The 25,801-nt window shown below is 41.2% G+C and overlaps 1 protein-coding gene across 1 annotated transcript in view; it reads left to right on the top strand.

Moving 5' to 3' along the window:
• NEK5 (NIMA related kinase 5) overlaps positions 1–25,801 on the top strand; it is a 97,481-nt gene that overhangs the window by 746 nt on the left and 70,934 nt on the right. Inside the window, exon 2 of the mRNA XM_059681199.1 lies at positions 1,283–1,421. Coding sequence (XP_059537182.1) covers positions 1,305–1,421 — 117 coding nt within the window. The 5' untranslated portion in view covers positions 1,283–1,304. The remainder of the gene's footprint in view (positions 1–1,282; positions 1,422–25,801) is intronic.

Here is a 25,801-nt window from a genome sequence, read left to right on the forward strand (position 1 = left end):
TCAGTTGGTTGGAGCGTCCTCCCTACACCAAAAGGTGGCGGGTTTGATTCCAGGTCAGAGCAACCACCCAGGTTTCAGGTAGGATCCCAGGTCCTCACAGGTGAGAGGCAGCTGATGGATGTTTCTCTCACATCAATGTTTCTCTCTCCCCTCCTTCCTCTTTCTGAAAATCAACTTTAAAAAATGGTTTAAAAAAATAACCAGCCTGCTCATTCAGTTTTAAGAAGTCAACATTAGACCCAAACTGAAGTATAAAGGGGAAATGCAAGGAAACAATTTATAATAAAATATTTCCATCTGTAAATGCTTGTTGCTGCTATACTCGAACAAATACTGCTGTAGCCAGGTGCCCACACCCTGCCAGGGAGTCACCTGACCACGATGGTTTCAGCTACTAGCAGAGGCCAGTGGGGGCGTGACTTTCCAAAAAACACCCCCCCCCCCAAAAAAAAACGGTGAAGAGTTCTTGGATAAACTTCCAAACAAAACAAAGTGCAGTTAAGCCTTGATTTGCGTGTAGTTGCATCCCTCGAAAATTGTTCATTAAAACTGTGTAAAAATTGCTTTGTATTCATATGTAAAATAGAGTTGGGTTCTTGCTGCAGATATGCGGATTTTTCCACGGACATGAATGTGTGGGAGACTTTCTAATGTAGGGCCGCGGGATAATCCTTTATTGTCCGGACCATCCCTTGTATCTCGGAATCTTAGTGTCCCACTCCCTAACTGCTTCTAAATTCCTCGGTGCCTCTCCATCTCTGAGGAGAACAGAAACACACACACACACACACACACACACACACACACACACACACACACACACACACAAAACGGTGCCTCTCCATCTCCAAGGAGAACAGAAAAAAAACAAAACAAAAAAACCCCAAACCAAAACAAAACAAAAACCACGAAAAAAAACCACCAAACGCCATAAGTTTCCAAAATGCCCCCTAGGGGGCAGTACTTCATTACTTAGAAAAGCTGGATGGTAAATTCCGCAGGCATAGGAACGTTCCTGCTTTATAGAGGCGATAATGCCCACGCTCACCAGAGTGTTCCAAAGCTGAGCAACAACCCAAGTCTGACCTCTGGAGCCCACCAGGAAGCTCCGTCTCATTTTGGTTGTTACCTGTGGCCACCTGGAAAGTTATTTGACTGTCTTGGTTGAGGTCCGAAGGAAAGTTTTAGCAAAATGAGTGCTTTTACATTTTAGTGGTCAATTTTCTGACTTTGTTAATGTTTATGAAAAAGGTGCAATAAAATTTCATTTCTCTAATTTCAGGAAACTTCATGCATTGGAAACCATGGATAAATATGATGTGATTCAGGTCATTGGGGAAGGTGCCTTTGGGAAAGCATACTTGGCCAAAGGGAAATCAGATAGCAAGCACTGTGTTATAAAAGAGATCAATTTTGCAAAGGTAAAACTAAGAAATTCAAATTCCTATTTATACTCAGTGGTCTATTCAGCTGGCTTTTAATCCAATATTTAAAGGAAACACTTTTTTGGGGTCTTTTTTTTTGCAAGTATGAGCTAGTTGACTCTTGTTCACTCCACCTCATAAATCCATTGTACAAATAGCAACCAATAATCTTATTTAAAAAAATAAGTGTTGCTCAGTGGTTGAGCACTGACCTATAAACCAGGAGGTCACAGTTCGATTCCCCCCATCAGGGCACATGCCCAGGTTTCAGGCTCAATCCCCAGTATGAGGCATGCAGGAGGCTGCCGAGCAATGATTTTCTTTCATCATTGATATATTTTTTTTTTATTGCTTAAAGTATTACAAAGGGTATTACATATGTATCCATTTTATCCCCCCGCCCTAGACTGTCCCCTAGCCTCCCCTATCCCCCAGTGTCTTATGTCCATTGGTTATGCTTATATGCATGCATACAAGTCCTTTAGTTGATCTCTTACCCCCCTACCTCCTGCCCCCCAACCCTCCCCTGCCTTCCCGCTGCAGTTTGACAATCTGTTTGAGGCAGCTCTGCCTCTGTATCTATTATTGTTCAAAAGTTTATAATGGTCTCTATTGTCCATGAATGAGTGAGATCATGTGGTATTTTTCCTTTATTGACTGGCTTATTTCACTTAGCATAATGCTCTCCAGTTCCATCCATGACGTTGCAAATGGTAAGAGTTCCTTCCTTTTTACAGCAGCATAGTATTCCATCGTGTAGATGTACCACAGTTTTCTAATCTATTCATCTACTGATGGGCACTTAGGCTGTTTCCAGATCTTAGCTATGGTGAATTGTGCTGCTATGAACATAGGGGTGCATATATCCTTTCTGATTGGTGTTTCTGGTTTCTTGGGATATATGCCTAGAAGTGGGATCACAGGGTCAAATGGGAGTTCCATTTTCAGTTTTTTAAGGAAATTCCATACTGTCTTCCATAGTGGCTGCACCAGTCTGCATTCCCACCAGCAGTGCACAAGTGTTCCTTTTTCTCCACATCCTCTCCAGCACTTGTCGTTTGTTGATTTGTTGATGATAGCCAGTCTGACCGGTGTGAGATGATACCTCATTGCTGTTTTGATTTGCATCTCTCGGATGATTAGTGACTTTGAGCATGTTTTCATATGTCTCTTGGCTTTCTGAATGTCCTCTTTTGAAAGGTGTCTATTTAGGTCCTTTGCCCATTTTTTGATTGGATTGTTTATCTTTCTTTTGTTAAGTTGTATGAGTTCCCTATAAATTTTGGAGATTAGGCCCTTATCAGATATGTCATTGGCAAATATGTTTTCCCACACAGTGGGTTTTCTCGTTGTTTTGTTGATGGTTTCTCTTGTTGTGCAGAAGCTTTTTATTTTGATGTAGTCCCATTTGTTCATTTTTTCTTTAGTTTCAAGTGCCCTAGGAGTTGTATCAGTGAAGAAATTGCTTTGGCATATGTCTGAGATTTTGTTGCCTTTGGATTCTTCTAGAATTTTTATGGTTTCCTGTCGTACATTTAAGTCCTTTATCCATTTTGAGTTTATTTTTGTGTATGGTGTAAGTTGGTGGTCTAGTTTCATTTTCTTACATATATCTGTCCAATTTTCCCAACACCATTTATTGAAGAGACTATCTTGGCTCCATTGTATGTTCTTGCCTCCTTTGTCAAATATTAATTGAGCATATTGGTTCGGGCTGATTTCTGGGCTCTCTATTCTATTCCATTGATCTATATGCCTATTCTTGTGCCAGTACCAGGCAGTTTTGAGAACAGTGGCTTTGTAATACAACTTGATATCTGGTATTGAGATCCCACCTACTTTGTTCTTTTTCAGGATTGCTGCAGCTATTCGGGGTCTTTTTTTATTCCAGATGAATTTTTGGAAAGTTCGTTCTAGATCTCTGAAGTATGCCGTTGGTATTTTAATGGGAAGTGCGTTGAATTTATAGATTGCTTTGGGTAGTATGGACATTTTAATCATCATTGATATTTTTATCTCTCTCTACCTCTCCCTTCGTCTCTGAAATCAATAACTATATATATATATATATATATATATATATATGAAAAAGAAATCAAGAATGAAAAGAAAAAAATCCACATCACCTTGGCTCCTATGGCACCTCTTGGGGTGGCCTGCAAGGCCCATGAGGTACTGCCTTCCTCTATTGCTGACTTCTGTTTTGCCAGTGCCTTGTGTGAGGTCCTCGAAATCATTTGGTCTGGCCCTGCCGAGACATTAGGGGTGAGTTAATTAAATGTTTGACCAAATGTAGCAGGCTAATTTTTAAGTTGATAATTTTGTATGGCCCATGAATGATGTTATAAATATCCAAATGACACTTGGCAGGAAAAAAGTTTCCCAGCCCTGTTCTAGAGGATTTCTAAATGAGAGCAGCAGAAAAAGATTTATACATAATGTCTGCAAAATGGACTACTCAAGCTGCACAATGGCAATAATGCCACTGATTTGGACACCTAAAAATGGTTAAAATGTTATAAATTTTGTTATATTTATTTTATCACAGTTTAAAAAATTGCAAAAAAGAAAAAAAGAGAGGACTAACCAAACTTACATCAAAGCTGAAAGTATAGATGATTAACTTCCAAGAGAATGCTTGATTTACCAAAATAGGGCCCCTTTCATGGATCGATGGTTTACTTCTACTAATGTCCTCTTATTCTAGTGTCTGTCAGTGCTTCCTTTTATGACATTATTCTGCTCACTTCCTTGTTTATCTGACTACTTTTTCTCAGGCCTCTCTGTCTACTCACCTTCTATATATCCTTTGTTGACTCTCATTGTGATTGGAGAATTGCGCAGGTGGAATTTCTCCATTGCTAGTGGAAGTGGAGTTCTTAGGCGCCACTGGAATAAGAATTTCTGGAGGCCCCCAGGGGAGGATGAGATGTGGTAGAAAGCTTTATTTTCATGGAGTTATATCCCTTGTTTTCCAAAGTCCCATTTCCCTTAAACCAGTCCTGGAAAAGGTGCAGCTGGGAATCCAGCAGAGCTGAAAGCAAAGCCAGTGTTCAGAATTGCTGTTCCATGGTGGAGCTGGGTCCGATGTAGCATCAAGCTAGTTGTAGCCCATTAGTCCATTGTGTGTGGTCCACCCGGCCATGTGGGCGAATGCGGGGGAGCACAACAAGAGAGCAAGGTGCGTGGGCAAGCAGATGAGAGAGAAGCTCTTTATTTAGGAGCTTAAATATCAAATTTTCCTGCACCTGCAGTGGTGGCCATGTCTGTATGACTACTCTGTCCAATGCCCTGTTCCCAGGAATGACCGACAGGCAGGCACCCTCTCTATGTCATCTAGGCTTACTGGGCATGCATCTAATCTTCCTTTGTCCAGTCACTTCCCCCAGGATCTATGGGAAACAGATGTGGAGAGTGTTAAACTGCAGCTTTCTGGAGCAAATGGCATGCCTATATTATCTGGCCTCCCCTTTGCACCTTTCCTGTTAATTAATAGCCAACTTATTACAATGGTATCATCATTTCTCTGTACTTTGTATAATCACCTCACTTCAATTGTGACCACTAAGCAGATCACTCTTAAAACCCTCTCTCCAGCTCTGATACCTTCCAGCGCCCTAGCTCTGCATTTCATCTGCCAGCTAGATACCTTCAAGTCATATCTCTTTTAGTAATCTATGGTATAACATATTGCCTCAAATTTAGTGGCTTAAACAATAAACATTTATTATCTTGCATCAAGAATTAAGGGTGAAGATCATTGAGGATTATCTTGGAAGGGACCACAAAAATACCCCAAACAAAGTAGAAATTTCTCATTTTTCTAAGCAGACCCACTTCATCTGCTGTGTGCTTCACTGTGTTAATGACATCAATGTCCTTATGATATCCAGATTCAAAACCTTGGGGTCATCTGTGAATTTTTTCTCTTTACAGGCACGTTTTCAAAACACCAGAAAAGCTGTTATCTGACAGCCTCCTAAATTTAAATGAGGGACCCTGATTGCATTGTGATAAAGCCAATTATTAAAGCAATTAAAACAATCAAATTTATTAAAGAAGCAAGGCAAGCAAATCTATTTCATCTGGCTCAGAGCACAGATGAGCATCACTTAGCTAATATGAGGAGTGAATTGGGTGGGGATTCACAGCATTATATACCCTCCTGTCTATAGATTTTTAAACTCCTCTGCTGAATATCTTGGTACAGATTAATTCTCAAGGTCCCTTTTTACTTTGTTGTGGCCTTCCCAGAATTCATGAGAAGTACCTGGCAATTTTATCTTGCCAACCTTGAAACTGCTGGCTTCTCTGTTTAAGGAGTAAAAAATAAAACTGCCCTGCCCGGCCGGCGTGGCTCAGTGGTTGAGCATCAACCTATGAACCAGGAGGTTACAGTTCCATTCCTGGTTAGGGTACATGTCCATGTTGCGTGCTTGATCCCTAATGTGTGTTTGCAGGAGGCAGCTGATCAATGATTCTCTCTTATAATTGTTATTTTTTACCTCTCTCCCCTCCTCTCTGAAATCAATAAAAATATATTTAAAAAAATAATAAAATAAAACAGCCCTTTTATGCCTCCCTCCCCTTTCCTGCATTTTTTAGTTGGAGAGTCATTAACCATTTGCTTTCCAGCTGTCCTTGGGAAAGGTAAGGGCTTGCAGTCTTGGGGTTTATAAGCTGGTTGCAAATTGTTCACACGGTTTGGCCTTGTTTTAACATTCTTGTCTTAGTTTCCCTATTCCACTTGCCCTGGAATTTTCCTAGCTTCTCACTGCCCTGTAACGTTTCCAGATGAAATTTCTTGTTAAATACTGTTGACGCTTTCTCTTCCTTGACTTTGAATTCCTTTTGTTCCTGGGTTCCTTGGATCAGTCAGTAGCTTTCTCAAGGCTCCAGTTTTCTTATAGCACAATTTTGATAATGCTCCAGTTATGTCCCCAAGCCTTCACTGGGACAGAAATCATAAAGGAAAAGATGGCTGAGTTTGACTACTTAAAGATATAAAGCTTCTGTGTGACAAAAAAACCCGCCATGAATAAATTGAAAGGAAATTCACAAAATATAAAACATATTTGCAAGTATTGACTAAAAGGTGCTAGTTTTTCATAAATAAAAAACAAAATAAAACCCATAACTGAAGACATAACCCATAACAATTTCAAATTAATTTGTAAACTACTTAATGTAAATAAATAAATAAGTATCACCTTTTGTTTATGCATTTGGGGAGGACTGAAAAGAATATAAAAATGGGAGGAAGCAGTCACTCTTATTCTACTGATGGGAAGGTAGATTGTGAAAGGTGAACACGGTGGGTTAGCATGGTGGTGCACGGGTAGGCTGAGTAGCCATCTCAGACAGTGATTAAAGCAAAATTGAGTTTATTTAAGGGAAGGGGCGGGGGATAGGACGTTCAAAGGGAAGGGCTGCACAGCACCAAGCCTAGGGGACATTGGGTTCATGATGGCAGCATCCAGGAGCTAGGGTTTCATCCTTACATGCAGTCGCTGGGCTGGTGGGAAACTTGACCTTAGTGAGTTTGGGGACTGAGCTGGTGAGCTTGGAATGCAGGTGGAATGCAAGTGTGCCATCAGGACAGTTTCAGTTCCTTTTTTGGTCTGACTCTTAGTGTCTAGGAAGTTTTTCCGGGTCTTTTGTTCTCCTGTGGCAGGAAGCTTGCAAATGGCCATTAAGGATTATATTGCCCTACGTCCTAACAGATTGGTAGCACCCTGAGGGGAATTTATCCAAATGTCTCAACGCCTTGGAAGGAACCGTTCCCTGTCTGTATTACAGACAAGGAGTAAGGTCCGCAATATGTTGTAAAGATGAAAACATATCAGGCCACAACAAGTGTGTGGGTGTGCGTGTGCGTGTGTGCACGTGTGTGTGCGTGCGTGTGCGTGCGTGTGTGTGTGTGGGTGTGTGTGTGCGTGTGCGTGTGTGTGTGTGTGTGTATTAGGATTTCATCTCTGTCATTCTTTCTGTACTGTCTGAAGTTTAATATGGAATATATATTATGTTTTTAAAATTATGAATTGCATTATTTGTATAAGCAGAAAAAGCCAACTTCATTTTGAAAAAGAAAAGATTGAAAGCACACTTGCTAGGATCCATTAGTTCTACTTTTGGGAGTTTATTCCAAGGAAATATCCAGAGATGTACAGACAGTTGTGAAACATTTCAAATGTCCAATACTAGGGGATTGATGAAATAATATATATAAATCTAAGAGGTTCTTAGAAGTGATGTTGTAGGTGAAGTATCGACGTGGAAAATACAACTTTTACTAATTGAGGAAATACTATGTGTAGAATGATGCAATCTTTGTAAAAATATGTTCTCCCCCCCCCCCCCCACACACATATATAAAAAGAGATAAAGACATGCTTGTGATTTTCTAGCATGTGGGATTTTCTGGCATGTGGGATTATTAGTAATTTTTGCCTTGTACTTTTATACTGTTTCATTCTTCAGATTAGTCTTGACACCCTCTCTAATTTGTTCCCAAATTCCATTTCCAATCTCCCTTTCATGTGCTCTTCTGTTTTTTCACGTAACAAATCCTTTTCACTCCAGCTTCTTTGCTCTTCCACTGGGGTTCTCCCAAGAAGATCTTTGCCTGCCCATCTCCAGCCATCAAGGTTCCACTTGTCCAAGCCTGAGCTCCAGGATACTTTCCAGGGCCTTCCCACTCTAAACACTAATCTCTCTTTCTCTGTAAACTCCATAGCTTTTTAAAGTACTGCTGTTGTGATACTGATTGCTTTATATTTTTGAAATGTGGGATTCAGGGAGTGGATCTCTCCCTTGTGGGTTCTTGCCTCACGAAGTCTGAAGAATAAAATTCTCCGACTAAAAAGACTTGTTAGTAAAAGGGTGGAAACTTATTGGAAGCAAATACAGACTCCCATGTAGGGAGGGGTTCCCAAGGGGGTAACCCATTAAGCCCCTTTTTCTAAGGCTTATAAATGCTGTAGTTCTTTGTCTCTTCATGCTCCCTTCTAATTGAACCCCTTCCCCATTTTATGGCCCCGTGCTTTTCTAATTGGTCACTCTTTTGCAGAATATCAGCTTCAAAGTCCAAAACCCACAGGGTGCCCCCCTCTTCCTCTCCCTCTTATCTTGCAACATTCCTCTATCTCCTGTGAATGTGTTTCCCTCTTTCCAGCATCTGTCCACATTTCTCTATCCTCTGGGAAGATGTTTCCTTTTTCTCCATACTCTGTGACTTTTCTTTATCGCCTGTGAATGTCTGCCTTCCTCTCCCCTTATCCTGTGGCACTCTTCTATTCTCTGTGAATGTATGCCTTCTGGTGGCTCCAAGCCCTCACCTATGCATCCCTCCCGCATGGGCACTCCTTATTCCTAAGACTTCCTAAGCCTGCCTATTTTGTCCGTAAAGTTCCTTTCACTTTGATGTGCTTTAGCTGTTTATTTTGTGTCTTCTCCCTCTTCTTAAATTGTGTGTTCTTTGCAGGCAGAATCCATGTTTCATATGTCTTGATATTCCCCACAGCACCTAATAATGCTTTGTATCAGCAGGTATTCAGTAAATTCTTACTGGGTAAATGATTAAATGTATAGATACTTTCAGTTCTGTTGTTAAGCTAGTGCATATTTAAGAATAAAACCATTTTTCCAATGTAAAACATTTAATAGATTGTCAAATATATTGTTGTTAGAATTATCTAAATATCACTTATAAAAATTAACATCATATTATATGATTCTATAAAATAAAATCACACATTGATTGTAACTCCTACAGTCTAAGAATACCCCCGGTAAATAGTACAAATTACACATTAAAAAAAGAGACATTGTTTAGACATTTAAATCAAACTAACTTTGACTAGATTAATTACATTTATTCATCAAGTACAATAAATTTAGTATATTCACTAATAACACAGTTTCAGGTGCAATTTCACATGCTTTCATAAATCTTCCAGGACAGCTCCCATAGTAAATTGTCCTTGTGCTCAATTTTCATTTATATGTAGGTGTACCATACATCATACTTAAGACTATTTCACTTCATAAACTTGTTAATAGATTTGTATTGGCCAAATTTAACTCCAGTGATGACAGAGTTTAACAATTAAAGAAAATTCTTAAAAGTATCTTTTAATTTATTTAATTGCATGAATACTCTTAGTATAAAACCATTTTAATTTTAAGTAAAGAAAAAACTATTTGGGATGTGAATCTGTTACCCAAACTCAAGGGGTTTGCCTCCTGGAGTGCTCTGTTCGAGAACAAGGTACGGTTGTCCTTAGGGTGTTTTATTTACTTGCAGCACGGAGAGGGTTCATGTCCACAGCTCTGTGTCCTGGAGGGGAGGCCTAGCCATTATTTATATACTAGAGGCCCGGTGCACAAAAATTTGTGCACTCGGGGGGGGGGGGGAGGGGGGGTCCCTCAGCCCGGCCTGTGCCCTCTCGCAGTCTGGGACCCCTCGGGAGATAACGACCTGCTGGCTTAGGCCTGCTCCCGGGTGGCAGAGGGCAGGCCCAATCCCTAGGTGCAGCCCCTGGTCGGGCTCAGAGCAGGGCCGACTGGGGAGTTGGGGCACCGCCCCCTGTCACACTCAAGGCAGGGTCGATGGGGAGGTTGTGGCGCCACCCCCTGTCACGCACAGAGCAGGGCCAATCCGGGGGTTGGGGCGCTGCCCCCTGTCACACACAGAGCAGGGCCCATCAGGGGGGTTGGGGCTCTGTACCCTGTCACACACAGAGCAGGGCCCATCAGGGGTTTGGGGTGCTGCCCTCTATCACCCACAGAGCAGGGTGGATCAGGGGGTTGGGGCGCCGCCACTCTCACACTCAGGGCAGGGCTGATGGGGAGGTTATGGCTCTACCCCGTCACACACAGAGCAGGGCCCGTGGGGGGGGGGGGCGGAGCTCCCCCCTGTCAGGAACAGAGCAGGGTGGATAGGGAGGTTGTGGCCCCGCCCCCTGTCACACACAGAGCCGCAGGGCGATCAGGGGGTTTGGGTGCTGCCCCCTGTCATGCTGATTCCAGTGCCGGGAGGCCTCACGGCTCCGCTGATCCCGGTTCTGGGAGGCATATTACCCTTGTACTATATAGGGTAGAGGCCTGGTGCACGGGTGGGGCCGGCTGGTTTGCCCTGAAGGATGTCCTGGATCAGGGTGGGGGTCCCCACTGGGGTGCCTGGCCAGTCTGGGTGAGGGGCTGAGGGCTGTTTTCAGGCTGGGGGTGACTGAACTCCCAAACGCTCCTTTTTTCCTTTTTTTTTCCTTTTTTTTTTTTTTTATTCTGGGCCAGCTTTAGCTTGAGGCTTGGCTCCAGCTCTTAGGCCTCCGGCTGAAAGTAGGTTTCTGGCCTTTGCTTACAATGTTGCGAATCTGCTGGCTGAAGTTGGGCGTATTTGTTACAGAGTTTCTTAAACTGCCAGCTCAGAGGCAGCGGCAGGCCAGGCGGGGAACGTTGGTTTCCTCCGTCACTGAGGCAACCAAGCCTCATGTTAGTTTCAAGCTGCCTGGCTGACAGTTAATTTGCATATCTCGCTGATTAGCCAATGAAAAGGGTATCGGTCGTACGCCAATTACCATGTTTCTCTTTTATTAGATAGGATACTATTTGGCCAATTACAGGTTGATTTCTTCTTGGCAGTTGGCTAAACTATCTTTTGGGTTCTGGTCAAGTTACAGCTGCCTCTGCAAAATACTGTGCTACATTTTAACATTTAGCAAGAACAGCATTTTGTAAGAACTGCCCAGACCTTGAGATCCCAGTCCTATCTAACAAATCCTGTGCAAAAAATATGTATAGGGTGTCCCAAAATAATGTATACACACACTTAATTATAAAGGCGGTATTTATTAAAATACATTTCATTTTCAGAATTGAGCACTGTTAAAGTGTGTATACATTTTGGGGGGACATCTGTATTAATGCATTTCATAATATCTCTCCCATTCTTGCATATAGACCATCAAACGTTTACTTTATTTTTATAATATCGCACTGATTTTTTTCATCCTTTTATTCATGAACAACCTTTATCTCCCTGCCATAAATAGGTAGAATGTTATAGTAAGCCTCATTATTCTCACTTTCCCATACTTGTTTATGTTATCAGGTTTGCCTAGCAACGTCTGTGTCGCAGTATTAATACTTATTATCTCTTTCTTCCTTTTTACTCTAATGTAGTTTTGTGAGAGGCACTTCTCAGACACCAGAGAGGTGTTACTTGACAGCCCCCTGAGTTGGAAGGAGAGGGCTGTCCCCAACCTCGATTCTTGTCTTCTCTCCTATAAATGAATGCATACGGGAGACCTTGGTTGCATTGTGATTAAGCCAATTTTATTAAAGAAATTAAAGCATCTTTATTAAAGAAGCAAGGCAATCAAATCTTTACATTTGGTTTATGAGGCACAGACGGGCTCTCAGCTCATCTGAAGAGTGAGTGGCGTGGGGGTTTGAGGTATTATATACCCTGTCTATAGGTTTCAGAATTCCTCTGCTGAATATTTTGGGACAGATTAATTCTCAAAGTCCCTCTTTTTATTTTTTTGTGGCCTTCCCTGAATTCATGAGAAGCACCTGGCAAATTTATCTTGCCCTGGAATTTTCCTGGCTCCTTACTGTCTTATAACAGTTTTTTATTACTTCTTTTCTTGAGAACTTCTCAACTTTCCAATGCCTCTCTGCTCAGTAAACTCTAGACCCCACACTTAAATTGCTTATTTTGTTACAAGTACCAAAAAACTAATATTTTCTTTTCTTTTTTCATTTAAATACATTACTTAGTATTTAGTATTAGTTTTGAGAATTTATTGACGTTGTGGCGGGTTTTGGACTCCTTTTTTAAAATTATTTTTTATTTTTTAATTACAGTTGACATCCAATATTATATTAGTTTCAGATGTACATTTATGTAGATAGCTTAGACATTTATGCAACTTACTAAGTGATTCTGTTACGGGACAGGGGCCGGCCGGGAGCAGGTCTGCCTCAGGCCTCCTGTAGTGTGTGGTTCTTGACTTTGTGTAGGAAAGATTTTGCAACACGAGTCCAGATGGGTTTTATAGGGAGTGTGTTTATTAATGCTGGGGACAGTGAAACAAAGGAAGAAACTGCGGTAGGAGAAACAACAGGGGAAAGCCTAGGCAGTGCTCTGCGTAAACTCTCTAGAAATGTTATTGGAAATAAATGAGCCAAGGTGGGGCTGCTTTAGCTCATTGGGAAGTCAGAGAAAAAGGGGGCCTTGGAGACAGGATCGGGGTGAGCCCTGGTGGAGCTGCCACTGCCCACCGTTCCCCTGGCTGCAGGTCTCGTGGGGATCCTGGGAAGGGGCATGGGCATGCCCTAGAGCAGCCGTGGGCAAACTACGCCCGCGGGCCGGATCCGGCCTGTTTGAAATGAATAAAACTAAAAAAAAAAAAAAAGACCGTACCCTTTTATGTAATGATGTTTACTTTGAATTTATATTAGTTCACACAAACACTCCATCCATGCTTTTGTTCCGGCCCTCCCGTCCAGTTTAAGAACCCATTGTGGCCCTCGAGTCAAAAAGTTTGCCCACCCCTGCCCTAAAGAGAGCTGCATTGAGTCTTTGTCCTGTGGGTTTATCTTTTTTTTTTTTTTCTGCAGGCAAGAATCTTAGGGTTTTAGAATATTCATCAGCTTTCTAGGTGTACTTTTAATATGCTGATGCATGAAGATGAGTGAATAGGGGGAGTTTGGGGTTATTCTTTGGTCTGTTTTACTTTTATCTCAGGTCTGTCTGGCTTTGATGGGGGTTTTTGTTATTTATTCCCCAACTTCACCTGTCCTTGGGTTTAGCTGGCACAAATGGCATTAACTGGGTATTTCTTTTTGTTAGGTTTAATGTAAGGTTTAATCTGAGATGTGAGATTTAATCTGACCAAAGCCAATAAATTGACCAAGACAAGCTGGGTAAGAGCGAAATGTTGCGTTTATTGGAAGCTCTCGGGTGAGGTCCCACGGTCTGGAGGTGCAGGCCGGGGGAGTCACACCCGCCTGTGCCTGGCAGAGATTTTTATGTTGCTGTTGGACCGATCAGGTTTATCTGAGGTAGCTTGTGGCGGGTGGTTGATGAGCGGGAAGTTGGTGCAGCTGCACCCTGGCCATCTTGAGACGTCTCCGGTGGTTATTTATTGGCCATCAGCACAACAGGATGCTCCGGTGGGTCCCAGGGTGGCAGCTATTGTCCAGCAGGATGTGACTCGGCAGTTCTGGGTTGTTTTGTCCACTCAGCTGGTGGGACCAGGAAAGACCCTATTTTCCCAGCCCCAGACCTTACACTTTTCTCTATTTTCCCAGGTCAGGCTGATTTAAACTATGTATTTTCTAGTTAGGGAGGAAGGTATAAAACCATTGCTCTCAAGTGTCCTTGGTTGGGGTAGATAAGGTCTTGTGATTCACAAGCTGCTCAAAATGTTCGACCTTGTTTGATTTTCTTGTCTCAGTTTCCCCATTCCATTTGTCCAGGGATTTTCCTAGCTTCTTACTATCCTACTACGATTCCCCTACATCAGTTTAGTACCCATGCAGAGGGTTTCCTTTCCAATGTCATGCTGGTTTCTTTTGCTGTGCAGAAGCTTTTAAATTGGGGTGAAAAATACCTAAGCTTAGAGGGTTAAATAACTTACTGAAGGATACATAGATAGGAGGCAGTATAGCTGGGATTGAGAATGTTAATTAAAAAAAATTATTCTGAAGTGAGGGTGAGAAATTTGGGAACACACATACATTATGTGTGAGCCAATGATAAAGAACATTACAGCGGGAGCAGTGGAGAGGAACAGGTGATTCATGGAGGCCGGAAAGTGGGGCAGCTGGGCTGATAACCAGGGTAGAAATGACAAGTTAGCAAAGTGCCAAGATTAGGATGGAATGGTGGAAATGAGGTATGACTACTGCCATTGGCACGAAAACATTTGAAAAGTGCTGTCCATAGATGATTAATGGAATAATAAGAAAATACAGTAAGAATAAAAGAAGTCACACCTTGGCCAGGTGGCTGAGTTGGTTGGAACATTGTCCCATACACCAAAAGGTTACTGGTTTGATTCCCAGTCAAGACACATACCAAGGTTTCAGGTTCAATTCTACGTGCATATGAGAGGCAACAGATTGATGTTTCTCACATTGATGTCTCTCTCCTCCTCCTCTTCCGGTCTCTCTCTAAAATCAATAAACATAACCTCAGGAGGTGAGGATTAAAAAATAAAAGAAGTCACAAGAGACAATTTTTATGTGAATGAAAAACATGGTAATCTTAATAAAGAACTTTACTGATCTGATTTATGCAGTATATGACACATTTTCATATTTTATATATTTTGTTTCTTCTCAGTGGTGATTGCTGCTGAACCATTGCATATTTATAAAGAATTTCTTAGCTGCTGAAAGATAAATATTAAAGTAACTTTCCTTTATTTTTTTAAATAAATCTTTATTGTTCAGATTATTACAGTTGTTCCTCTTTTTTCCCCCCATAACTCCCCTCCACCCAGTTCCCACCCCACCCTCTGCCCTTACCTGCCCCCACTGTCCTCATCCATAGGTGCACGATTTTTGTCCAGTCTCTTCCCCCACCCCCACACCCTTTCCCCCTGAGAATTGTCAGTCCATTCCCTTTCTTTTTTGTTTGTTTGTTTTTGTTTTTTAATTAATCTTTATTGTTCAGATTATTACAGATGTTCCTCTTTTCCCCCTCCCTAGTCCCCCTCCACCTGGTTCCCACCCCACCCCATGCCCTTACCCCCTGCCACTGTCCTCATCCATAAGTGTAAGATTTTTGTCCAGTCTCTTCCCCCACCTCCCAAACCTCCTTCCCCCCAAGAATTGTCAGTCCACTCCCTTTCTATGCCCCTGCTTCTATTATATTCACCAGTTTATTCTGACTTAATTTTTAGGGTCACTTGTTGATAGATATTTATTTGTTGTCACTTTGTTGTTCATAATTTTTATCTTTACCTTTTCTTCTTCTTCCTCTTCTTAAAGAATATCCTTCAGCATTTCATATAATCCTGGTTTGGTGGTGATGAACTCCTTTAGCTTTTTCTTGTCTGTGAAGCTCTTTATCTGACCTTCAATTCTACATGATAGCTTTGCTGGATAAAGTAATCTTGATTGTAGGTTCTTGCTATTCATCACTTTGAATATTTCTGGCCACTCCCTTCTGGCCTGCATGGTTCTGTTGAGAAATCAGCTGACATTCGTATGGGTACTCCCTTGTAGGTAACTAACTGTTTTTCTTTTGCTGCTTTTAAGATTCTCTCTTTGGCTTTAGCCCTTGGCATTTTAATTATGATGTGTCTTGGTGTGGTCCTCTTTGGATTCCTTTTGTTTGGGGTTCTCTGCGCTTCCTGGACTTGTAAGTCTATTTCTTTCATCAGGTAGGGGAAGTTTTCTGTCATGATTTTTTCTAATAGGATTTCAGTATCATGCCCTCTCTCTTCTTCTGGCACCCTGATAATTCGGATGTTGGTACATTTGAAGTTGTCCCAGAGGTTCCTTACACTATCTTCATATTTTTGGATTCTTTTTTCATTTTGCTTTTCTGGATGGGTGTTTTTTGCTTCTTCATATTTCAAATCTTTGGCTTGATTCTTGGGATCCTCTAGTCTGCTGTTGGATCTCTGTTTATTATTTTTAATTTCAGTCAATGTATGTTTAATTTCTGACTGGTCCTTTCCCATTTTTTTGGCATTCTCATTAAGATCCTCGAAGGTCTCATTAAGATCCTTGAAGGTCTTACTAAGTTCCTTGGAAGTTTGTAGAAGATTCTTGAGTAACCTTATAACTGTGGTTTTGAACTCTATGTCCTCCATTAGTTTTCTTTCCTCCATTTCTTTCATTTTTGACATGTTTCTTTGTCTCCACATTTTTGGCTGACTGCAAGGACCCACTGTGTCTACAGTGGAAAAACTGCTGTGCTGGAGACACCCTTATGGGGTAGGACTTGCTTCAGTGGGGCATTGGTCCTCACTGAGTCTGCTTCTTGAGTGTGTCCCTTATGGATGTGAGGAGTTGAAATCTGGTAGCTGACCAGGAGTACCCTGGCTCCTGGATCTCCAAGTCAACCACTGTGTGAGTCCACCCAGCAGGAGCTACAGCGATATCAGCAGATTTCTCCTCTTTGTTTGGAGTTTGGAAGTTTTGGAGCCCTCTGACTCAGCTGCAGTTTGTTAGGCTACAAAAGCGCAGGTGATTGCTTTGTGCAGCGCGCACTGCTTGGGTGGGGATGTAAATTGAGTGGGGCAGGGTCTCAGAGAATCACCAGGGCGGAGAAAACAGCAATGGCTATCCTCAGCTGTCTCCGCAGACTCCGCATCTCTGCGTCCCTGAGTCCCGCGCCCCCACAGCAACAGTGATCCCTGCGAGCAGCTCTGTGAGAAAGTCACCCTCGCTTTCCAACCCGCTGTAAGACAGTCCAGTTTCTCCCGGTAGGAGTCTGGGACCCCAGAGTCTCACCGTAAATGAGTTCAGTGCATTTGAGAGCTTGTATCCCCTTCCGATGGAAAGAAACTGCGCATCCAGGTGCAGCCACCTTGCGCGCGCCTCCGTACCTCTGTTCTTGGTGTCTCTGCACCTCCTAATCAGTCTCAATGCTCTTTTTTCTTTCCTTCTAGTTGTACAACTTCCACTCAGTCAGCTTTCCTGTGGTTCTGGATGATAGCTGTTTTGTCTTATAGTTGTAGTTTTAATGTTGTTTTGGGGGGCAGCATGTACAGGTTTGTACCTTATGCTGCCATCTTGGTTCCTCTCAGTCCACTCCCTTTCCATGCCCCTGGTTCTATTATATTCACCAGTTTACTCTGTTCATCAGATTTTTTATTCACTTGATTTTTAAATTCACTTGTTGATAGATATGTAATTGTTGTTCATAATTTTTATCTTTACCTTTTTTCTTCTTCCTCTTCTTAAGGAATACCTTTCAGCATTTCATATAATACTGGTTTGGTGGTGATGAACTCCTTTAGCTTTTTCTTATCCGTGAAGCTCTTTATCTGACCTTCAATTCTGAATGATAGCTTTGCTGGATAAAGTAATCTTGGTTGTAGGTTCTTGCTATTCATCACTTTGAATATTTCTTGCCACTCCCTTCTGGCCTGCATAGTATCTGTTGAGAAATCAGCTGACAATCATATGGGTACGCCCTTGTAGGTAACTGACTTTTTTTCTCTTGCTGCTTTCAATATTATCTCTTTGTCTTTTGCTCTTGGCATTTTAATTATGATGTATCTATGTGTGGTCCTCTTTAGATTCCTTTGGTTTGGGGTTCTCTGAACTTCCTGGACTTGTAAGTCTATTTCTTTCACCACATAGGGGAAATTTTCTGTCATTATTTCTTCAAATAGGTTTTCAATATCTTGCTCTCTCTCTTCTTCTGGCACCCCTATAATTCGGATGTTGGTACACTTGAAGTTGTCCCAGAGGCTCCTTACACTATCTTCATATTTTTGGATTCTTTTTTCTTTTTGCTTTTCCGGTTGGGTATTTTTTGCTTCTTCATATTTCAAATCTTTGGCTTGATTCTTGGGATCCTCTAGTCTGCTGTTGGATCTCTGTATATTATTCTTTATTTCAGTCAGTGTATGCTTAATTTCTAGTTGGTCCTTTCTCATATCCTCAAAGGTCTCACTAAATTTATCAGCGGTTTCTAGAAAATTCTTGAAAAACCTTATAACTGTGGTTTTGAACTCTATTTCCAGTAGTTTGCTTTCTTCCATTTCAGTCATTTGTGATCTGTTTCTTTGTCTCCGCATTTTGGCTGCTTCCCTGTGTTAATAGAGTGGCTTTGTGTGCTAGGTGTCCTATAGGGCCCAGTGGCTCAGCCTTCCCAATTACCTGAGGTGGACACTCTTGGTGCACCCCTTTGTGGGCTGTGTGCACAGTCTTGTTGTAGTTAAGCCTTGATTGTTGTTGGTATCACTGGGAGGAATTGACCTTCAGGCCAATTGTCTGTGAGAATCAGCTGTGTCTATAGTGGGAGAACTTCTGTGCTGAAGACACCCTTATGGGGCAAGATTTCCTTCAGTGGGGCTTTGGTGCTCACTGAGTCTGCCCCCTGAGTGTGTCCCGTATGGATCTGAGGAGTTGTAATCTGGATGGTCCCACTCTGACCACTAGGTACATGGGCTCTTGGATCTCTAAGGAGGTGCTAATTTAGCCTCTGTCTGAGGCTACCCAGCAGGAGTTACGGAGAGATATGCCAATTCCTCTTCCTTGTTTGGGGTTTGGAGGTGCTCAGATGAGGCCCGGCTGTGAAGCAATGCAAGCTTCTGTGGGGCCTTGAGCCTTCCTTTGGATGTCTGGGTCTCTCTGACCCAGCTGCAGTTTGTTAGGTAATTTTAGATCTCAAAGGGCCAGCTCATTCATATGCAAAAGCCTCTGCTCGCAGCTTGGGTGGGGCGGGGTCTCCGGGAATCAGCAGGGTGGAACAAACAGCTATGGCTGCTCCTCAGTCCTGCCCTAAGAGGTCCCTGGGTCTCAGTGTGCTGCGGTAATCACTGCAAGCACCTCTGAGAAAGCTGCCCTTGAGTTTCGCCTGCTGCCAGACAGTCCAGTTTCTCCCCGTATGAGTCTGGGTCCCCAGAGACTTACCTGGAACTGGAGTCAGGGCCGTCAGGAGCTTGAGACTCCCTCCCGATTGAAAAAGACACCGGCGTCCTCAGCTGCCAGCCCTTTCCGCCCACGCCTCCGTACCTCTGCACTTTACTTCTGCACCTCCTGAGTGTCAGTGTGCTTTTCTCTTTCCTTCTAGTTGTAGAATTTCCACTCAGCCAACCTTCCTGTGGTTCTGGGTGATGTCCGTTTTGTCTTTAGTTGTAGTTTTGAAGTGGTTGTGCGAGGCAGCAATTTCAGGTGTTTACCTATGCTGCCATGTTGGTTTCTCTTTATCAAAGTAACTTTTCTTTAGATGCCTAAATAATTAACAGTGTCTCACCAACCTAACTGAACTTTTTAAAAACATTTTTTTTTATTTTTCAATTACAGTTGACATTTAATATTATATGGGTTTCAGGTGTCCAGCATAGTGGTTAGACATTTATATAACGTATGAAGTAATCACCATATAAGTCTAGTACCAACCTGACCCCATGCATAGTTATTACAATATTATTGACTATATTCCCGAAGCTGTATTTTACATCCTGTGACTATTTTGGAACTGCCAATTAATCCTTTCCCCTTTTTCACCCAGTCCCCCAGCACCCCTCCCATATGACAATCATCAGTGTGTTCTCTGTACCTGAGTTCATTTCTGTTTTGTTTGTTCATTTATTTAATTTTTAGATTCCACATATAAATTAAATGATATGGTATTTGTCTTTCTCTGTCTGAATGGATGCTTATTTCACTTAGCATAATACCCTCTTGGTCCATCCATGTTGTCACAAGTGGTAACATTTCATTTTTCTTTGTGGCTGAGCAATATTTCACTATATATTGAGTACCACATCTTTATTCATTTTTCTTTTTGTTTTTTAATCCTCACATGAGGATATTTTTTTCCATTGCTTTTCAGAAAGAGTGGAAGGTAGATAGGGAAAGAGAGAGAAAGAGGAAGAGAGAGAGAGAGAAACATTGATATAAGAAAGATACATCAACTGGTTGCTACTGGCTACCTCCTGCCTGTGCCCAGACCAGGGGCAGGGAGTGAACCCTTGACTGGAAATTGAATCCACAACCCTTCTATGTGGGGGCTGGATGCTCTAACCACTTAACAACACTGGCCAGGGCTCCATTTGTCTTTTGTTTGGAGCACTTAATCCATTTGCATTTAAAGTAATTATTTATAGGTATGTAGTTATTGCCATTTATTAATTGTTTTCTGATTGTTCTTCTAGTTCTCTCTTCTCTTCTTATTTTCTTGCTTTCTTCTCTTCTACCTTGTTAACTCACCTAAGTGTTGTATTTGGATTCCTTTCTCTTTATTTCTTGTATATCTCTTGTAGATTTTTTTAAAAAATACATATTTTCATTGATTTCAGAGAGGAAGGGAGAGGGAGAGAGAGACAGAAACATCAACAATGAGAGAGAGCCACTGACTGGCTGCCTCCTGCACGCCCCCTACTGGGGACCGAGCCCGCAACCCAGGCATGTGCCCTTGACCGGAATTGAACCCAGGATCCTTCAGTCCACAGGCTGACGCTCTATCTACTGAGCCAAAGCAGATAGGGTTCTTGTAGATTTTTTTTTTTTTTTTGATTGCTAGATGTGTTTTAATTTGCCAACTCTTAGTATGTATACTTTCTTGAAAGTAAGAGAAATACTTAATGGAAGGTCTGAGGCATGGTTATGCATTTTTGAAGGACATAGAAAGAAGGTGTTTTTTTTTTGTTTTGTTTTTTTTTTCTTACCCCCCTACCTCCTGCACCCCAACCCTCCCCGGCCTTCCCGCTGCAGTTTGACAATCTGTTTGAGGCAGCTCTGCCTCTGTATCTATTATTGTTCAAAAGTTTAGAATGGTCTTTATTGTCCATGAATGAGTGAGGTCATGTGGTATTTTTCCTTTATTGACTGGCTTATTTCACTTAGCATAATGCTCTCCAGTTCCATCCATGACGTTGCAAATGGTAAGAGTTCCTTCCTTTTTACAGCAGCATAGTATTCCATCGTGTAGATGTACCACAGTTTTCTAATCCATTCATCTACTGATGGGCACTTAGGCTGTTTCCAGATCTTAGCTATGGTGAATTGTGCTGCTATGAACATAGGGGTGCATATATCCTTTCTGATTGGTGTTTCTGGTTTCTTGGGATATATTCCTAGAAGTGGGATCACAGGGTCAAATGGGAGTTCCATTTTCAGTTTTTTAAGGAAACTCCATACTGTCTTCCATAGTGGCTGCACCAGTCTGCATTCCCACCAGCAGTGCACAAGTGTTCCTTTTTCTCCACATCCTCTCCAGCACTTGTCGTTTGTTGATTTGTTGATGATAGCCAGTCTGACAGGTGTGAGGTGGTACCTCATTGCTGTTTTGATTTGCATCTCTCGGATGATTAGTGACTTTGAGCATGTTTTCATATGTCTCTTGGCTTTCTGAATGTCCTCTTTTGAAAAGTGTCTATTTAGGTCCTTTGCCCATTTTTTGATTGGATTGTTTATCTTCCTTTTGTTAAGTTGTATGAGTTCCCTATAAATTTTGGAGATTAGGCCCTTATCAGATATGTCATTGGCAAATATGTTTTCCCACACAGTGGGTTTTCTCGTTGTTTTGTTGATGGTTTCTTTTGCTGTGCAGAAGCTTTTTATTTTGATGTAGTCCCATTTGTTCATTTTTTCTTTAGTTTCAAGTGCCCTAGGAGCTGTATCAGTGAAGAAATTGCTTCGGCATATGTCTGAGATTTTCTTGCCTTTGGATTCTTCTAGAATTTTTATGGTTTCCTGTCGTACATTTAAGTCCTTTATCCATTTTGAGTTTATTTTTGTGTATGGTGTAAGTTGGTGGTCTAGTTTCATTTTCTTGCATATATCTGTCCAATTTTCCCAACACCATTTATTGAAGAGACTATCTTGGCTCCATTGTATGTTCTTGCCTCCTTTGTCAAATATTAATTGAGCATATTGGTTCGGGCCGATTTCTGGGCTCTCTACTCTATTCCATTGATCTATATGCCTATTCTTGTGCCAGTACCAGGCAGTTTTGAGAACAGTGGCTTTGTAATACAACTTGATATCTGGTATTGAGATCCCACCTACTTTGTTCTTTTTCAGGATTGCTGCAGCTATTCGGGGTCTTTTTTTATTCCAGATGAATTTTTGGAAAGTTCGTTCTAGATCTCTGAAGTATGCTGTTGGTACTTTAATGGGAAGTGCGTTGAATTTATAGATTGCTTTGGGTAGTATGGACATTTTAATGATGTTGATTCTACCAATCCATGAACACGGTATGTTCTTCCATCTGTTTATGTCTTCCTCTATGTCTTTTTTCAACGTCCTGTAGTTTTCTGAGTAGAGGTCTTTTACCTCTTTAGTTAAGTTTATTCCTAGGTAGCTTAGTTTTTTCGGTGCAATGGTAAACGGGATTGTTTTTATAATCTCTCTTTCTGAAAGTTCACTATTGGTGTATAGAAATGCCTCAGATTTCTTGGGGTTAATTTTGTATCCTGCTACATTGCCAAATTCATGTATTAAGTCTAGTAGCTTTTTGATGGAATCTCTAGGGTTTTGTATGTATAATATCATGTCGTCTGCAAATAAGGACAGTTTTACTTCCTCTTTTCCAATTTGGATGCCTTTTATTTCTTCTTCTTGCCGAATTGCAATGGCTAACACTTCCAGTACTATGTTGAACAGGAGTGGTGAGAGGGGGCATCCCTGTCTTGTTCCTGTTCTTAGGGGAAATGGTGTTAGTTTTTGTCCGTTGAGTATGATGTTGGCTGTGGGCCTGTCATATATGGCTTTTATTATGTTGAGGTATGATCCTTCTACTCCCACCTTGCTGAGAGTTTTTATCAAAAATGGGTGTTGAATTTTGTCAAATGCTTTTTCTGCATCAATTGATATGACCATGTGGTTTTTTTCTTTCAATTTGTTTATGTGATGTATCACGTTTATTGATTTGCGGATATTGTACCATCCTTGCATCCCTGGGATAAATCCTACTTGGTCGTGGTGTATGATCTTTCTGATGTACTGCTGGATCCGATTTGCTAAGATTTTGTTGAGGATTTTGGCATCTATGTTCATGAGGGATATTGGCCTGTAATTCTCTTTCATTGTGTTGTCTTTACCTGGTTTTGGTATTAGGGTGATGCTGGCTTCATAGAATGAGCTTGGAAGTGTTCCTTCCTCTTGAATTTTTTGTAGTAGTCTGAGGAGGATAGGTTTTAGTTCTTCCTTGAATGTTTGGTAAAACTCCCCTGTGAAGCCGTCTGGTCCTGGGCTTTTGTTTGATGGAAGCTTTTTGATGACTGCTTCAATTTCTTCCATAGTTATTGGCCTGTTGAGATTTTTAGATTCTTCCTGATTGAGTTTTGGAATGCTGTATTTTTCTAGGAATTTGTCCATTTCCTCCAGGTTGTCTAGTTTGTTGGAGTAAAGCTGTCCATAGTATTTTTTAACAATCATTTGTATTTCTGTGGGGTCTGTTGTTATTTCGCCTCTATCGTTTCTGATTTTATTTATTTGGGTCCTCTCTCTCTGCTTCTTGGTGAGTCTGGCTAGAGGTTTATCAATCTTGTTTATCCTTTCAAAGAACCAGCTCTTGGTTTCACTGATTTTCTGTATTGTTTTTTTGGTCTCTATGTCATTTATTTCTGCTCTAATCTTTATTATCTCCTTCCTTCTGCTCACTCTGGGGTTTTCTTGTTGCTCTCTTTCTAATTCTTTGAGTTGTAGAGTTAGATGATTTACTACCATTTTTTCTTGTTTTTTTGAGATAGGCCTGTAGAGCTATAAACTTCCCTCTCAGGACTGCTTTCAATGTGTCCCATAGGTTTTGGATTGTTGTGTTTTCATTGTCATTAGTTTCCAGGATGTTTTTAATTTCTTCTTTGATCTCATTGGTAACCCAATCAATATTTAATAGCATGCTATTCAGCTTCCAGGTGTTTGAGTATTTTGGGTTGTTTTTATTGTAGTTTATTTCTAATATTATGCCATCGTGGTCTGCGAAGACGCTTTTTATGATTTCAATCTTCTTGAATTTGGGGATACTTTGCTTGTGACCCAATATGTGGTCTATTTTTGAATATGTCCCATGAGCACCTGAGAAGAACGTATATTCCCTGGCTTTTGGGTGAAGTGTTCTGAAGATGTCTATTAAGTCCATCTGATCTAGTGAGTCATTTAGGATTGCTGTATCTTTGCTGATTGTTTGTCTATAGGACTTATCCAGTGCTGTCAATGGTGTATTAAAGTCCCCTACTATGATTGTATTGTTGTCGATCTCTCCTTTGATATTTTCCAGGAGTTTTTTTATGAATTTGGGTGCTCCTACATTGGGTGCATATATGTTTACCAGGGTTATATCTTCTTGTTGTATTGATCCCTTTAGTATTATGAAGTGGCCTTCCTTATCTCTTGTTAAGGCCTTCACTTTGAGGTCTATTTTGTCCGATATAAGTATTGCTACCCCAGCTTTCTTTTCCTTTCCATTTGCCTGAAAGATATTTTTCCATCCTTTCACTTTCAGTCTGTGTGAGTCCCTTCTCATGAGGTGGGTTTCTTGTAGACAGCAGATGTATGGGTCATGTTTTTTTATCCATTCAGCCACTCGATGTCTTTTGGTTGGAGCATTTAGTCTGTTTACGTTTAAAGTTATTATTGAAAGGTACTTGTTTGTTGCCATTTCTTTTTTTGTGTGGCTGTTTTCTTTCTGAGCTTTTTATTTCTTATTTTTATACCAGTCCCTTTAGCATTCCTTGCATTGCTGGCTTGGTGGTGACAAACTCCCTTAGTCTTTTTTTGTCTGTGAAGCTTCTTATTTCCCCTTCAAGTTTGAATGATAGCCTTGCTGGATAGAGTATTCTTGGATTCAGTCCTTTGCTTTGCATCACTTTGTAAATTTCAGTCCATTCTTTTCTGGCCTGATGTGTTTCTGTTGAGAAGTCATTTGACAATCTAATGGGAGATCCCTTGTATGTAACTTTCCGTCTCTCTCTTGCAGCCTGTAAGATTCTCTCTTTGTCCTGAACATTTGCCATGGTGATTATGATGTGTCTTGGTGTGGGTCTTTTCGGGTTCACCTTGTTTGGGACTCTCTGGGCTTGTGTGACTTTTTTCTTCCCCACCTCAGGAAAGTTTTCTGATATTATTTCTTTGAATAGGTTTTCTAATCCTTGTTCATCTTTCTGTTGTTCTGGTACTCCTATTATTCGTATGTTGTTTCGTTTCATGTTGTCCCAAAGCTCCCTTAGGCTCTCCTCCTGTCTTTTAATTTTTTTCTCCAATTGCAGTACATTTTGGGTTTGTTTTATTCCTTGTCTTCTAATTCACTAATTCGGTCCTCCGCTTCTCCTAGTCTACTGTTGATACTTTCAATGGAGTTTTTCATTGCAGCTATATCACTCTTCATTTCTTCTTGGGTCTTACTTAGGTTGTTGATTTTTTCATCTGTTTCTTCTAGCTTCTTCCATATGTTATCGATTTTTTTCATCTGTTTCTTCTAGCTTCTTCCATATGTTATCGATTTTTTCATCTGTTTCTTCTTGCTTCTTGCAGAGGTTGTCGATTTTTTCCTCTTGTAGATTTTTGATTTGTGGTCACCATGTGCTTCTTGTATACCACACTATGTTTTTAGCAGTCTATTTTAAGGTGATGTTTGCTTAAGTTTGAAAACATTCTAAAATCACTACCATTTTTACTCACCCCCTTCACATTTATGTTTTTGTCATTATTTTTTACTTCTTTTGTGTGTGTTT

The sequence above is a fragment of the Myotis daubentonii genome, chromosome 2 (genome assembly GCF_963259705.1).
Source record: "Myotis daubentonii chromosome 2, mMyoDau2.1, whole genome shotgun sequence".
In the NCBI taxonomy this organism is placed as follows: domain Eukaryota; kingdom Metazoa; phylum Chordata; class Mammalia; order Chiroptera; family Vespertilionidae; genus Myotis; species Myotis daubentonii.